Source organism: Podarcis erhardii (assembly GCF_964252035.2).
Source record: "Podarcis erhardii genome assembly, chromosome: 17".
Taxonomy (NCBI): domain Eukaryota; kingdom Metazoa; phylum Chordata; class Lepidosauria; order Squamata; family Lacertidae; genus Podarcis; species Podarcis erhardii.
In genome coordinates, this window is record NC_138515.1 from 5,669,640 (window position 1) to 5,687,050 (window position 17,411).

General features: G+C 41.8%; 1 protein-coding gene and 1 long non-coding RNA gene across 2 annotated transcripts in view; both read left to right on the forward strand.

Annotated features, from left to right (window-relative positions):
• Window positions 1-17,411, forward strand: part of LOC309332571 — a 264,539-nt gene that overhangs the window by 225,153 nt on the left and 21,975 nt on the right. The gene's annotated exons all lie outside the window — the stretch shown is intronic.
• On the forward strand, window positions 13,797-14,742 carry LOC309332366 (olfactory receptor 1J1-like; the record flags this gene model as incomplete). Its single annotated transcript, XM_081845531.1, has 1 exon — window positions 13,797-14,742. The coding sequence occupies one exon, from the start codon at window positions 13,797-13,799 to the stop codon at window positions 14,730-14,732; it is 936 nt and encodes a 311-aa protein (XP_081701657.1). The 3' UTR covers window positions 14,733-14,742.

A 17,411-nucleotide genomic window follows, 5' to 3' on the forward strand; every position in this document is an offset into this window, starting at 1 on the left:
GTTTTTGTATTGTATTGTTTTGCTTTGTTTAATTCTTTGTCTTTCTTTTGCAGTTTTTAAAATGTTAATAAATATTATTTTTTAAAAAATATATATTTTGCTACCAATCTGCTCAGCCGGGAAGCTACAAACTCAAGCGTACAAGCCTGGAATGGTATCAAACTGCGTTACCTGCAAGAGACCAAAGACTTTTGCCTCAAGCTGTCAGCCAAGGGCGACGTCAAGCTGACGTTCTCGGTAGACAGCGATTGGGCGAATCTGGTGGACAGGAAGTCCGTGTCTAGTATGGTGGTGAAGTTTGGGGACTCTTTGGTTGGGTGGAAGTCCCGGAAGCAAAGTCTCATAGCGCTTTCCTCTACTGAAGCTGAGTTCAGTGCGCTGTCTGAGATTTGCAGGGAATTGGAGTTCTATGTGTGCTTGGTTCAAGAGATCTGCGGAGAGTATTGTTTGCCCATCACGGTTTGGGAGGACAATCAACCCTTTCTGAAGTTGGCGGAGTCTGGGCAGTTTAAGGCCAGAACCAAACACCTAGACATTCAGTTTCAGAATGTGTGCCAGAATGTTCGGTCGGGATTAGTACAACTGAAATACTGTCCCCCTGCTAAAAACTTGGCAGATGGTTTCACGAAACCGCTGACCTTCCAGCGTCATGGGAAGTTCTGTGAAGGTCTTTGTTTGGGGTAAGTAGTTATACTTACTTTCCCCCAGATACAGGACAAGAGGGGGTGTGAGGTTTGGCGCTTATAGGGTTAACCTCTGTGTGTCCTGCATCTGGGGAGGAGCTTCCTACATCCAGGAGCTGAGTTCTTTGTCTGTGAGTTACTTTCACTTCTCAACGGAGAAAAAAGAGAGAGACATGCAATGTCTGCTGTCTCGGACGGTGTTTGTTATTGTGCTGGTCCCGGGGGGGAGGTTACCATGGGGCGAGGTCCAGGACCTGAGTCGAGGGTTGGCAGACAGTCCTCCACGGGCAAAGTGGGGTCCAAGGTGAGGAGCCGGGCAAGGACAGGAACTCTGGAGATAGATAGATAGATAATACTTTATTCGGCTATAAGCCCACAAGGTAAAACAAAACAATAGGATGTGAGGGCGATCTGGCTGCGACATCTGTCACCCCATTGATCGCCAGGGTTGATTCGACTGATCCGGCTGGCTAGGCGGGTGTCCCCTTCCTCCCTCACCGCTCCATGTGCGTCCCTCCCGAAGCTGCGCGCTCGGTGGAAGAGGACGACCATCCCAGATAGAAGGAGTGTACCGTTCTTTGGTCTGGAGAAACAGGACTGGGTGCTGGCCGAAACAGCTCTTCAACGATGTTGCTCCCACAACCTGGGACCGGGCTGACTGGCCTTTATCTTCTCTGAGGCCAGGGGCGGTCCCGGCCCCCAGAAGACACGCCTCTCCTGGCCTTAAGGTGAGCACTCCTCCTGGGAGAAACCAGTTCCCTCCGCCTCTCTGCCCTGAGCCTCTGCAGCTCAGGCGAGGCTGGAGGGTTACTGGACCCAGGGGGAGACTCACCTTCCCCTGACAGGGCTGGGAGAGGCGCACCTGTAGGCACTGTGTCCTCAACCACCTCCGGAGCCAGAATGGATTCACCTGGTGCCTGCTCCTGAGGTTCTGGCACAGGTGCAGGCGCTTCAGAATCAAAGCCCTCCCCAGTTCAGCCGGCCCTGGAGGCAGGGACTCCTGTGCAGGCTGGGATTCCTCCGGTTCAGCCTCTGAATCAGATTCCCAGGCCATCACAGTTATTTTATCTGTTTGTGTAAATAAAGCTGTTTAGATTAGAAAGAAACAGTGAATGGACTCTCTCTTCACTTACACATCAAGCACGCACCGCCGCTCTGCTACTGGCTGGGAATTCTGGAGCAGTGGAAACGTACCGAACCCAGTCAGCTGTCCAACACTTCACATTATTCACTCACACTGAAAGTTTCCCCCCTCTCTATAGGGTATAGTTGGATTCAAACTATCCATCTCCCTTGTTCTCATTTTTTTTTAGCATGTGTCTGTGGCATATTGTTACACCCACACTTTAGGGGGTTTTTTGGTTCACTGGGGACTTATTTCACTCTTTAGATATAAGTTGTGTATATGTGCTGTATGCAGTTTTTCTCAAACTTCGGTTTCCAGCTATTGTTGAACTACAACTCCCACAATTGTTAGCTTGCAGGACCAGTGGTCAGTGCTGATAGGAATTCTAGTTCAACAACAGCTGGGAACCCAAGTTTGAGAAACACTGACTTAATGATTGCATTGCTGCCCATATATGTGCAAACTTCCTGCCCAAGACAGCACCCATTCAGAATCATAGAATCATACAATTGCTGAAATGTAGAGTTGGAAGGGACCCTGAGGGTCATCTAGTTCAACCCCTTGCAATGCAGGAATCTCAGCTAAAGCATTCAGGGCAGTTGGCTATCTAACCTCTGCTTAAGAAGCTCCAAAGAAGGAGAGGCCACCCACGTCCAAGGAAGTTTGTTCCACTGTCTTCAGAAAGTTTTTCCAGATGTTTAGCTGGAATCTCTTGTAACTTGAAGCCATTGGTTCAGATTGTACCCCCTGGAGTAGGATAAAACAAGCTTGATCCATCTTCCATGTGATAGCCCTTTAGGTATTTGAAGATGACAGTCATATCTCCTCTAGAGGGGGACTTTGTCAAAAGCCTTACTGAAATCAAGACTCTGTACATCCACAGCATTCCCCTGATCCACTTGTAATGCTATAAAATAAAATAAAAAATGAGATTTGTCTGGCATGACTTGTTTTTGAGAAAGCCATGCTGGGTCTTGGTAATCACAGCATCCTTTTCTAAATGCTCACAGACTGATCAAGTACGATAATTATTTGTTCTAGGACCTTTTCTGGTATCAGTGTCAAGCTGACTGGTCTTCCTCCCACCCCACTTTGAAGATGGGGACAAAAATTGCTCGCCTTCACACAGCAGGGACCTCCTTGTTCTCCAAGAATTCTCAAAGATTATAGACAGAGGTTCTGAGATTACATCCTCGAGCTCCTTCTAGGACCTTTGGGGCAGCTCATTCCCTGGAGATTTGAATTCATTTCAAGTAGCTGGGTGTTCCCAGACTTTTTCCTCTTTTGTTCTTCAGCTCCCTCCTTGCTGGGCACTGCTTTCATTTCTGGGTAATAAACCAATCTTCCTCTATTTCCTGGTGTGCATATTCTTTGTTGGGCATAAGGGTAAACGTATACACCCATTTTAAATGGATGCATGCAGTGACTTCACAGAAAAGATTCCAATCCTCTCAGAGTTGTACAATTAAAATATTTGTAATGCGTGAGCCAGGGCCAGTGCAAGACCTTTGGGCACGTGAAGTGGACCACACAATGGTGTCCCCATCTGATGAAGAAGGAATGAGTGAAGATCTAGACCAGGAAGGAGAGGGAATAAATATATGTATTCGAAGAGACCAGCTGTGCCTCGTATTCATCAAGAGGCCAATGTAGAAGCGGGGGGGGGGGGGGCAGCAGATCTGGTCTCTTAAGGTGTGTGCCACAACTGCCAACCATTGTGGCAGCGGTGGCGGCAGTGGCCAATTCATTAATTGGAGGCCAGATCTGCTGCCCCGTGGATCCTACTGCCTGAGGCAATTGCCTCACCTTGCTTCATGTGTGGGCCAGCCCTAGTGTGAACGTCTTGCCACCTGGAGTGTGTGTGGCAAGTTTTGAATATCAGAGCATCAAACATTAAATGCTTCCCTATACAAGGCTGCCTTCAGATGTCTATGGAAGCAACTACTCTATTCCAAACTTAAAAATGGAAAGCATAATGCTGGTGGTCAGCAAAAGAGGTGAGCGCTCCAGTTGGAGAACAGCCTTTACCTTCGGGTTGAATTTGCTTCAGGTTGAGCGCCTTCAGGTTGCACTCCGTGGCAACCCATAAGTAACGCAGCGCGTTACTTCTGGGTTTTGCCGCTCGCGCATGCTCAGACACTCAATATGACATCATGCGCATGCGCAGAAGCAGCAAAACGCGACCCAGGCACGCACAGATGCACCATCGCGTCTTATGTTCTATTCAGGATGCAAACGGGGCCCCAGAACAGATCCCGTTCGCATCCCGAGGTACCACTGTATATATAGCTGTATATATAGCTAGACATTTGAGCTATATATATAGCTAGATATTATGGGGAAAGTTTCATTCATCCCTACTATGAGTTGAATAAAGAGCATGAAATTCACACTCGACTCCAAGTATATTTCATACTTGTTCCCAGTTGTGGAGCAAACCAGAATCCTCCAACATCCATACGCAAAGGGAAAAACTTTTCTAACACTTATTAATGAGTACAAGCTAATTTGTTAAGCTGAATGATGGGTTGGGTCTCTGAATGATGATTCTCAAGAGTTTATGCTATTGCATTCAATTAATTCTGGAGTGGGAACCTGGTTGAGTCTTCCTTGGACCCTGGAGATCACCACCCTTAAGCAGAGATGAACAAAAGCTTTCCTTGCATCAGAAAACACAGAGCTAATCTCCTCAGCAGATGAAGGAGGCCAGTTTCGTCCTATGCAGAACAAGTCCACTTACTTTGTTCTGCACATTGACAGGAGCAAGAGAGCAAACAGGAAGTGCTTTTACTTAAGTAAGTGTGAATATTCTTATGTTTTTGGGTGGGAGCAAGACTCCCCTAAATGTCTGGATTCAGTGAAGGGTTAGAATGTAAGGAAACCCCTAAATTCCCTGGCCTAATGGGGGCTTGAGTTTAAAGCGGTATTTCCATGTCCATGAAACACCCATTAAGAAGGCCATTTTCTGTCTGGGCTGGCCAGAAAATGGGGAAAGCCCTCGCTGAGGTAAGAGATGATTAGCAGAGACAAAAGAACAGGAGGGGGGAGCAGAACTGCAGTGGGCAATGAGGGAAGCAAACAGGAAAGAATTGAAGCTGGAGAGTGGGGGGGGGGAGCATGAAGCAGGCAGTCTGTTTCAAGCTGCAGCAGAGGTCAGGCATGATATTTGGAGTCTCTTGGAATCTGAGGCTGCAGCAATGGAAGAAACAGGACCCTCTTGGGATGTGAATGCTCTGATCTCTCTCCATCTAGACACAGGTTGCATAGATATGTAAATAAACCCTGTATCATAAAGAGATCACAGACTCCACTTGGCCTCATTGTTCCAAAAGTAAACACAGGCCCTGGTAAGCATGCCTGGTGTTGTAAACAAGATTGCCCTTTTCCCTTATGGGGTATCCAAGAGCCCATATAGAGTCCTTACGTAGGTTCCCTATTGGTAGGAGAAAATAACAGAGGCCAACCGGAGAATATTGAGAAACAAAGCAGCTAGTAAGCCTGATCTTTATTGATCTGTTGCAACAGGGTCCTCACTCACTACACAAAAGAGGGAGGACTTGTGAAATTGCCACCCTGTAGATCAAGACCACCCCCAGAAACATCATACATACATCACAGAAGGGGTGTAACCAAAAACACCCCTCAGATACATCATACCTACATCACAGAAAAGGCTGTCTAAAACAGAAATGTGAATGTTGTTTTTCTCCTGTCTGGCAGGTTACTTGATTGGATACCCTGCTTACCAGATTGGATTGCCTGGGGAGCCTGGCCAGTCTTTGTAATGATAAATACTTACTTCCTGGGCCATGTCACAGGTTCACACCCTAGTCAAACACAGACATACCCTTAAGTCAGGATTTGTGAAGGAAAAGACAATGGGGAGGCTTTTCCATTTTCCTTTGACCTTGCAGAGAAAACATTTGGTCAGTTTGGGAATCAAAATGGTTTCAGGTTGGTCTTCCTGTGCTGATCTATGTACGTGCTTGGTTGGTACATTTATGAACATTACCATATATCTAAGACCTCAAAATTCCTATCACACTGGTACCTCTGGAATCTCTCACTGCTCATAGATTGGTGAAACAATGTGTTACTCACTTAGAAGCTTCTAACATCCAAGAAACTTATTGAGGATTTTTTAATGGTTACTAATCAGTATCTGCTGAATTCACTCAGTACAATTAAAGCACATACCTATCCCCAAAGACTTCTGGGAACTGTATTTTATCACTCACAGAGAAGCATTTCCCAGCACTCCTTAGCAAAGTATGGTTCTCTTTTTTTGTAATATTTTTTTATTAAATTTTCCCATATACATTTAACTAAAATTTAACATCCACTTCTCATCAACCGCATCTTTTAGACCTCCATCAGCATGTCTGACAATTCTCCGTATTATCACTTTTACTCACATTTCTCAATTTTATATTGCACTATAACATTCTTAATCTTATCATATTTTTAAAGCAATATTTCTACCAACAATTTTCACAGAGCTTCTTGAAAGCCAGCAAACGTTAACTGTTCATCACATACATTTTAAATATACTCTGTAAATTTATTCCAGTCCTCGGTGAATCTCTGGTCTCGTTGGTTCCGAATCCTCCCTGTTAATTTGTCCATTTCTGCGTATTCCATCAATTTCATTCTCCATTCTTCCCTCGTTTCCTGTTTCCACCTCTGGGCCAACAAAATTCTAGCTGCTGTTACTGCATACAAAAATAACTTCACATCCTTTTTTTTATTTCATTACCTAATATTCCCAATAGAAATGTTTCTGATTTTTTAACAAATGTATATTTCAACACTTTCTTTATCTCATTGTAAATCATTTCCCAAAAACATTTCACCTTTTTACATTCCCACCACATATGGTAGAATGTTCCTTCTTTTTCCTGACATTTCCAACATTTATTGCTAACCTTATACATCTTACCCAGCTTTACTGGTGTTACATACCATCCATATATCATCTTCATAATATTTTCCTTTATTGTAGTGCATGCAGTAAATTTCGTTCCTTCCTTCCACAGTTTTATCCAATCATCAAATTGAATGTTATATCCAAAATCTTTGGCCCACTGAATCATCACTGATTTAACCTCTTCATCCTTTGTGTACCACTCTAGCAATAATTTGTACATTTTGGATAAAATTTTCACTTCATTATTCAAAATTTCCTGTTGAAACCTAGATTCCTTTTCAGGAAAGCCTCTCTCTAATAACTCTTTTTTAAACATTTCATTCAACTGAAAGTAATGAAAAGTATTCTTTTACTTCTTCATATGGTTTCAACTTCCATTTATTTCCTTCTTTGTTTATTAAATTCTCATATGTTATCCATCTCCCTGTCATATTGATCTTTTTAACACTCATTGCCTCCAATGGCGATAGCCAGTATGGCGTTTTAGGCTCTAATAGGTTTTTATACCTACTCCATACTTCAATCAGAGATCCTCTAAAAATGTGGTTTTCAAAACCCTTATGCACTCATTTTTTATCATACTATAAATATGTGTGCCAACCAAATCTATTATCATAACCTTCCAAATCCAGCAATTCTGTATGTTCTAACTGCATCCATTCTTTCACCCAACAAAGACATGAAGCTTCATAATATAATCTTAAATCTGGCAAGGCGAAGCCTCCTCTATCTCTTGCATCTGTTAATATCTTAAATTTTATTTTCGGCTTCTTGCCCTGCCAGATATATCTTGATATTATTCTTTGCCATTCTTTAAATATTGCCACACCTTTAATTATTGGAATTGTTTGAAATAAAAACAACATTTTCGGTAACACACTCATCTTTATCGTTGCAATCCTTCCCCATAATGATAATTTCATTCTCCCCCACACCTCCAGGTCTCTCTTAATCTTATTTCATACTGGTACGTAATTATCTTGAAATAAATCAATACCCCTGGGAGTTAACATAATCCCTAAGTATTTTACTTTCTTGACCACCTCTATCTCTAACTGTTGCTGTATTCTTTCAGTTGCTTCTTGATCAATATTCTTCACAATTATTTTGGTTTTCCTCTTATTTAATTTAAAGCCAGCCACTTGTCCAAATTCTTCTATCTCCTCCAACACTTCTTTAACACTCTTTGTGGGATCTTCTATTGTTATAACCAAGTCATCGGCAAATGCTTTAACCTTATACTCATTACGTCCAACTGACACTCGTTTTATATTTTCATTATTTCTTATTGATCTTAAGAAGACTTACATCATTAACAATTAATTTTGCTCTTTGTTCTGAATATATTGCCTTTACACCATTTAAGAAAGATTGGCCCATATTCTTTAACTCTAAGTTATTTAACATAAATTCCCAAGAAACGTTATCGAAGGCCTTCTCCGTGTCTACAAATATTAACATCACCTGTTTATCCTTCCTGTTATTCAGATACTCCATTATATTAATTATATTTCTTATTACAGATAGGTAGCCGTGTTGGTCTGCCATGGTCAAAACAAAATAAAAAAATTCCTTCCAGTAGCACCTTAAAGACCAACTGAGTTAGTTCTAGGTATGAGCTTTCGTGTGCATGCACACTTCTTCTGAAGAAGTGTGCATGCACACGAAAGCTCATACCTAGAACTAACTCAGTTGGTCTTTAAGGTGCTACTGGAAGGAATTTTTTTATTTTGTTTTATATTTCTTATGTTATCTTTCATCTGTCTAACAGGAAGGAAACCTGCTTGATCCTTATGTATCATATCTTTTAAAATCCTTTTCATCCTATTTGCTAGAATATTTGCAAACATTTTGTAATCATTATTCAACAACGAAATCGGCCTATAGTTTTTGACTTGAGTCAAATCAGAATTTTGTTTTGGGATAAAAGTTATATAGGCTTCTTTCCAAGCCACAGGTATTTCTGCCTTTAAAAAAATATTGTTCATAACTTCTTTTAATGGTGCAAGCAGGGTGCATTTCATTTCCTTATAATATCTTGCACTGAACCCATCCGGTCCCGGCGTCTTCCCACTTTTCAGTTCTTTTATTGCCATATTAATTTCCTCTATTTCAATTGGTTCATTCAACTTATGTCTGTTACTTTCCATTATTTTCTGCACCTCTTTCCTCTTTAAATAGTCTTCTATTTTCTTTTTATTGCATCTCTCTTTCCTTTTATATAAATCCCTATAAAAATCCACAAATCCTTTCCTGATTCCTTTCGGATTCTCGATCTCTTGATCTTCTACTTTAATTCTATTAATTGTGTTCTGTTCTTTTCTTTTTTTAATCTGCCATGCCAACCATTTCCCTGACTTAATCGCAAATTCAAAATTCTTCCGTTTCATTCTTTTTATATTCCATTCAACTTCTTTATTGATTATCATTGCAAATTGTGTTTGAAACATTTTTATGTTCTGTTTCACCCTTTCATTTCCGGGCCTAGTAATCAATTTCCGTTCATTTTCCATAATTTGTTTCAAGATTTCTTTCCCCCCCTTTTCTCTCATTCTATTTTTGATTGCATTTATTGTATAAAGAAACCTCTCATTACCGCTTTACTAGCATCCCACACAGTACTCATCTTGATTCCTTTATTTGCATTATTTACCAAATAGTCGGTTAGGGATTTCTGAGCTCTTTCCACAATCTTCTGATCATCAAAAAGATTCTCATTTATTCTCCACCGGAAAGATTTTTCTTTATATCCCTTTAGAACACATTTGATCGCATTATGATCCAATAAAACTTTTGGTTGAATCTCAGTCTTTGTAATTCTCGAAGTTAATTCATTGGATATCCATATCTGATCAATTTGTGACATTGATTGATTTACTTCTGAATGGAAAGTGAATTGTTTTTCTAATGGGTGTCTCAGCCTCCAAATATCAATCAAGTTACAATTTTCCACCATGTCAAAAAAAGTTTTTGGTAATTTCCCTTCTTTTGTTTTACCTCTAGCCCATAATCTATCCATTTCCATTGAAACCACACCATTCATATCACCCATTATTATAATTTTTTGATCCAAATATTCAAATAATTTTTCCTCCAGACCTTTAAAAAATTCTGTTTTATTACCATTCGGTGCATATACTCCAATAATTATCAATTTTTCACCTTGCCAATTGACTTGAACTGCTATAATTCTCCCTTCTTCATCCTTAAATAATTTTTGTGCCTCCAACTTGTTCTTTATATACAATAACACCCCTCTCCCTCTCTTCTTGCTTTTGTCAGATGAAATAAATTCATTTCCTAATTTTTTGTTAATTAAAATTTTTCTATGAGTTTTTTTACATGAGTCTCTTGTAAACATATAATGTCCAGATTCTTTTGTTTTAAATATTGTCCAACTTTATTTCGTTTTCTTTTATCATTCATTCCATTCACATTCCATGTCCATAATTTCAATGCCATAGTGTCTGCTAATTAAATATTCTTTATATTGTGTTATTTTATTTCTCTTCTTCTTCTTCTCCTTCTTCTACCTCTTCCCCTTCTTCCCGTTCTTCTCCTCTTTTTCCTCTTTTGTCTTTCCTCTTTCTACTCCCTTCTTCTTCCTCTTCCAGCTCCAGGGAATCTCCTTCATCTCCTCTTGCTCCTGCCGTCTCTGCTTCCTCTCCTTCTCTGGCCAGCCCTTTATATCGTCTGAAAAACTTATCTACTTCATCTGGTTTTGTCAGTCTGTGCCTCTTCCCTTTATAGGTAAATGCCACTCCTTCTGGAAATTCCCATTTAAATTCAATTTGATTTTTCTTCAAAACTTCTACCAACTGTTTATACTGGTCTTGTTTTTTTCAAAAGCCTCAACGGTACGTCTTTAAAAATAATTATATAATTCCCATCAATATTCAAACGCTTCTCTCTATTTTTTTGCAAAATTAAATTCCTCATCTCTCTATCCTTAAAAACAATCATACAGTCTCCTGGGAATTTCTTTGCTCTGGTTGTCCTTGTTTTAATCCAAAAAGCATTTTGAATCGTTTTGTCAACGTCTTCTATTTGCATGTCTAACCATTGGGCAATTTCTGCCGTCAATTTCTCTTTAATCATTTCTCCCTGAACCTCTGGCACAGACCTAAATCTCAGATTTGTCTCCCTTTGTCGAAGTTCATTCATTGCAACCGCATCCCACAACTCCTCCTGCGTCTTATTAACTTCTGCTGATACTTCCGCCCTGATTTTTTCCTCTTCGCTTCTAACTTCTTTCATTTCTAATTTTGTTCTTTTCATCCCCTCCTCCAAATTCTGTGTTCTCTTGGATATTTCTTTCATCTGTCCTTTTAATTCGTTAACTGTTACATATATTTTTTTTATCCACTTGCTCTAATTTGGTCTCCATCTGTCCTAATTTAGTCTCAATATTTTTCTCACTATTTTTAATGTCAGCCTTTAACTCTGCGAACATCTTTATTATGACTCCTTTCCAATCCGGTTCTTGTCTTTGTTGAATGGTTTCTTTAAATGTAAAGGTTCATCATTGTTCCACCCGATGTGTATGTCTTTAAGGGGCCAGAGCAAGGGCCAGAGCAAAATAACGAGACCCAGCTTTACAGCTGTGAAACATAGCAGGTGCTGCTGAGTTGTACTGATTAAGCTGTGTCAGCAATTGGGTGTAGTATATAAGGAGCAGCACCTAGCTCTCCCATTACCCTGGGGGATGGGTTGGTGGTTGGGTCTGGTTTGTTGTTGATGTATTTAGTGTAAAAGGAGTTTTTGTTTTTCTTATTAAAACCTTGTTTAAGTTATTTTTGAGTCCCTTTTTAATGCATGGTCTCCCCAGCAAGCTCTCTGCAGCGCTACCATACTGCAAAAAGCCAACAGTCTCGAACTCTTTCTTTCCCCCGGTGTTGCACCTTCACTCTTTTTCTGCAAATGCGTCATTCTTAAAACTCCAAAGCCTCCTTTACTAATCAGTTCTTATATCCCATAAATAAAGAGTTCCCCAATTTCAATTCGGTAGTACTGTAGTGAGATCCCTATTATGTAAGTTAATTAAGTCTTTAAGACAAATAAGTCAAATAAGTCAATTATTATCCAATATTCGATGGAAGAAAATACCCACCAAATCTATGTTTAAACCAAAATAATAATATAGTAAGGGATATGAAAGTCACTTCTTAAATGAAGAGGAAAATCCAGGACAATCTTCTTGCCACTTATATGGCTAAATCCACAAATCGATTATAAATCCGCAAACTGATTTTAAATCTGTTCAATACCTTCTTGCCACTTGCATGGCTATATCCGACTTACTGGTTGCAGGATCCAAACAACAAATCAAAAGGTGCTCCCAGTTCCATGAGCACCCCCAAAAGTCACACTGTAGAGACGACAGTACGCTTGATCCCAAAAATAAAAATAAATAGGAGAAGGAAAAGGAACCACCAGAATAAAAAGCGGAATTAAATCCCTTATTCTACTGGGGAAAAGAAAGTCTAGTTACTTTCCCTCCAAAAGGAGGGTAAAAGCCCTTTCATCAACGCAACCAAATGTCAATTTGTATCCACAAGGAGAGAAGAGATCCCCTCGCTAGGCAACAAAATGGCGATTTGTATCCAATGTTTATGAATCGAGAGGGGGGGAGGGACAGACTTCAACAGGAAAAAAAAACTTTTTGTAGTCCCATAAAGTCCTTAAAAATCCAAACAAATAAAAGATAGTGTTTCTATTCTTATTTTTCCGTTTCTAAACCAAGAGGTTATTTTAATTGTTTGACGTTGCCTTAAGGTCCATATCTCCTATTACGCAGGTTTTTTTTAAAGTGAAAGTAACCAACTCCGTACTCTCTCCCCCGATGTTTGCAGCCAATTCACCGACAGACTTTCAACTTGCTGCTTCCCAGCAAATCACCCCCTTTTCTCAATTATAGTCTTTGTGAAAAGCCTTAAAAAACAATCCGATATATCCACAACCAAATTTTCCGCTTGAAGTAACAGTTTTATTCCAATCCGCGAATTCTTCTTGTGTATAAGTAGAATTTCAGGCAAGGCTGACCTCCTTTTTCCCACCTTGCCCCTTCAAATTAGTTCTAATCCAATCTGTTAATTAATTTCTTATAGTTCCAATTCGGTTTCTTTTGTTTGAGAACAGATCGCTTCTGTGTGCAAGCTCGGAGCTTCGCTATTGAGGGATAGAAATGGCTCCCGCTGCCGGCTTCTCTACCCCGCCACACTCGTCGCCTCCAAAAAGGAGGTTACTTGGTGGCCGGGGGAAATGCTAAACGACAGTGCCAGGACCCCTGCCTCTTGAATTCCCTTTCAAGAGTATTTGGGGTGCTGCGGCGCTCTTGCAGCACCCCCTTTCCCCCTCAATAGCTGGATACTATCTCAAGCGAGAGGTCCCGCTTGCTTTCACTCCCACGATCCACCGGAAGCCTCCACAAAGTATGGTTCTCAGAATTCTTGGGGGGGGAGACTTATTATGTTTTTCAGGTGTGCTTTAAATACTTAGTGTGGATGTGACCTTTAGCCCTTTAGCAGCTTTCTGTAGCACCACCTCAGTTTCCTGTACATCAACAAAGCTATTAACCTCAATACCAGGTGTTTTCCTTTCGTCTGTAATATTGTCTACCTCCTCCACAGGATTTAGTTTAAAGCTCTCCTGATGAGCAAACACATTCTTGCTGACCACTGTGAGGTATAACCTATCTCTTGCCAGAAGTCCATCCTCAAGGAAGCAGAAACCATGGTCCAAGAAGCCAAATCATTCCTGACAACAACACCTGAGCAGCCACTGGTTTACCCCCAGTATCTTCCCCTCTCTTCCTGGGCCACAACCATCAACAGGAAGCAGGCATGAAAAAAAACACATGTACCCTAAGGCCCTTCAGCTTCTAATCCAGAGTCTTAAAGTCCCTTAGTATGTCTGTGACTGGCAGTATCTCAAAAACAGACATGGAGAATATGATATGAGGAGAGGAAAGAGGGATTTCCGCATAGTTCAGTTTGGGCAGCTAGCAAGCAGAGGGTGGGGAATTTATTAGCCTAACCATTTCTTCTTCTTCTTTAGCCTAATGAGTCCTGGGAATGCAACAGACTTCTCTGAATTATTCCTCCGTGGCTTCCCAATCCAGCCAGAGTTTCAACGGCTCCTCTTCCTGCTATTCCTCTCCATGTACCTGCTGGCCTTTCTGGGAAATGCAACAATCATCTTCTTGATCCGTTCTGATTTACGGCTCCTCCAGGCTCCTATGTATTTCTTCCTCAGCCATCTTGCCTTTGCTGACTTGGTCTTCATCTCCACCACCATCCCCAAAGTGCTAGAAAACTTGTTGTCTCAGAAAAGGACCATCTCCTATCATGCCTGCCTGGTCCAGATGTTCTTTTTTATGTGTTTTGGCAATTCAGACAGCTTCCTGTTGGCTTCCATGGCCTACGACCGTTACGTGGCCATCTGCTTCCCCCTGCGTTATTCTGCCCTGATGAGCCGTAAGCGTTGCCTTCTCCTTGCAACAGTGTCCTGGGTTATCCCTATTGCCCACTCTCTGCTTTATACCATTTTGATGTCCCACATGTCTTTCTGTGACTCTAGAGAGATCCCACATTTCTTCTGCGATCTTCCTTCTGTGTTGGAGATCACTTGCTCAGACCGCAGTCTCATAGAAATGCTGATTCCAACTGAAGGGGTGGTGGAGATCCTGGGGCCGTTTGTGCTGGTCATCATCTCCTATATGGGCATTTTCTACACCATCCTGAAGATTCCATCCAACTCTGGAAAGAAAAAGGCTTTCTCCACGTGTGGGTCCCACATTGCTGTGGTTGTCTTGTTTTATGGCTCTGTGACCTGGGTTTATTACAAGCCACGTTCCAACAGCACAGATCCCAAGAAAATTGTGGCCGCTGTCATGTTTACCATGGTGACCCCTATGCTGAATCCCTTCATCTACAGTCTCAGGAATAGTGAAATGAAAGCAGCCATGAAGAGGATCCTTGGGCACCATTTTCATTAGTGTCTTTTGCTGTCACGCCTTATAGTAGCAGGAGTGGGAGCCAACATCACTTGGATAGCAGAGCACACCAATGGTGTGTGCGCTTTCGGGTCTGTTTTAAACTTGGGCCCAAAAGTTGGGTATCTGTAATGGAGAAACGGATTGCAATCTGTCTTTCAGGTATTTGGGGCCTGCATGTGCTAGGATTAGCTGAACTACCATAAGCAAATATATTAACCCTAATACAGTAAAGATCAGTATCATAATCTTATATTTGCCTTATATTAACTATCACTCACCTGTAAGTAGTAAGCAGACTTCAAGTAGATAATTAAATCTTCCAAGAGTAGATATATGATTCAGTAATAGTATAGGCAACCAAATGGTCTTTGCATTATTCACTCACATAGGAAGTTTCCCTCTTCTCTATAGGGTATAGCTGGATTCAAAATAACCGTCTCCCTTGTTCTCTCTTTTTTTAGCATGTGTCTGTGGCATATTGTTACACCCACGCTTTATGGGGGGTTTTTTTGGTTCATTGGGGATTTATTTTACTCTTTCGATATAAGTTGTGTATATGTGCTGTATACAGTGTTTCTCAAACTTGGGTTTCCAGCTATTGTTGAACTACAACTCCCACAATCCTTAGCTTGCAGGACCAGTGGTCAGTGGTGATGGGAATTCTAGTTCAACAACAACTGGAGACCCAAGTTTGAGAAACACTGACTTAATGATTGCATTGCTGCCCATATATGTGTAATCTTGCTGCTCAAGAAAGCACCCATTTAGAATCATAGAATCATAGAATTGCTGAAATGGAGAGTTGGAAGGGACCCTGAGGGTCATCTAGTTCAACCCCTTGCAATGAAGGAATCTCAACTAAAGCATTCATGGCAGATGGCTATCTAACCTCTGCTTAACCTCTGCTCTCCAAAGAAGGAGAGGCCACCCACGTCCAAGGAAGTTCGTTCCACTGTCTTCAGAAAGTTTTTCCAGATGTTTATCTGGAATCTCTTGTAACTTGAAGCCATTGGTTCAGATTGTACCCCCTGGAGTAGGATAAAACAAGCTTGCTCCATCTTCCATGCCTCACCTTGCTTCATGGGTGGGCCGCCCTAGTGTGAACATCTTGCCAGCTAGAGTGTGTGTAGCAAGTTTTGAATATCAGAACATCACACATTAAATGCTTCCCGATACAAGGCTGCCTTCAGATGTCTATGGAAGCAACTACTCTATTCCGAACTTAAAAATGGAAAATGTAATGCTGGGGTGGTCAACAGAAGAGGTTTGAAGACTGTCTCAAGGGAAATCTTTAAAAATGTAGTATATACACTGACAACTGGGAAACACTGGCCTGTGAGCGCTCCAGTTGGAGAACAGCCAAAGGTGTCATGGGCTTCAAGACACTCAAACTCAGCTTCCTGTTTCCGGAGGTGGGAAAAGGCTGGCTCCCATATGATTGGATCCCAGCCTTTCGCGAATTCTTCGCAGCACTTTAGCAAAAATGCTCAGAGTTCCAGGTTCTTCAGTGCAGTATTATTTATTGTGAGCTTTATATACAAATATCTACAGAAGTAGTTCATACAGTCAGACAGAGTACCTGGCTGCACCTTAAAGCTAGCATGAGCCAGACGCCTGTGCAGGACATGAATACACATATCGTGGGTTGGGACATTTTGCACATTCGCAACCTTAGACTCACACCATAGTACATACATATTAGTTCTAAGGTTAACATTTGCCAACACTGCCCCATTTTGCTTTATCTGGCACTGATCTCCCATGAAGTTTACTTCAAAGCCTGCTTTTGCCAAGTCAGGAATACGCAGGAGATTGTTTTGCATACTAGGCACACACAACACATTCCTGAATGTGTGTCCCAGCTGTGGGAACACAATCTCACCCTCACAGACCACTTTAGCTTTCTGGCCTGTAGCAAGACTTACATGCTTTTTGTCTGAAGCCCTAGCATCAGTCAGCAATGCTTTTCTTTTACAAAAAGTTTGAGAAGCTCCGCTGTCCAGAACCCACAGCTCTTCATTTTCTTGGCCATCTGCAGACACCCAAGCGGTAGACTCTCTCTGCTGCCTCCTGTGCTTCTGCTGTTTTTGTTGTTTTCTCGGACAGCTCCAAAGCAGATGACCACTGGACTTGCAGCAAAATCACCTTTTTACTTTGTTGACCACCGGCTGGTCTGCAGCAGCTCCTCCTGGCTGTTTCTCCGGCTCCCAACACCTCTGCTCTTCCCGGCTGTTGTTCCCTCTGGGATGCTCCAACAGCTGGGCTCAGGTCGTCTTTCTCTCTGCACGCCTGTCCTCCTCTGCGTACAACCGTCCAGTAACGTATTCCAGAGTCAGTTTATCAGTCTCTACCAACTCGAGGGAATTGACTAGCATAACATAGCTGTCGTCAAGGGAACACAGGACTATAAAGACTTTGTCCTCTTCCCCCACAGGCCTCCCTCTTAAGGCTAGCTCCTGGAAACAGCCTGTTAGGAAGTTTAGGTGGTTTACCAGGGAGTCCCCCGGTTTCTTCCGACACCGGTACATTCTCCTGGTCAGTGTTATCAGCGAGCCAGCTGTCTCTCGCACATGGACAGCCTTGAGCGCATTCCATGCCTCACTTGCCGTCACCTTATCTGCTACGTAGACCAGCTGGCTATCGTCCACTCCAAGGATGATCGTAGCTGGACAGGTTTCC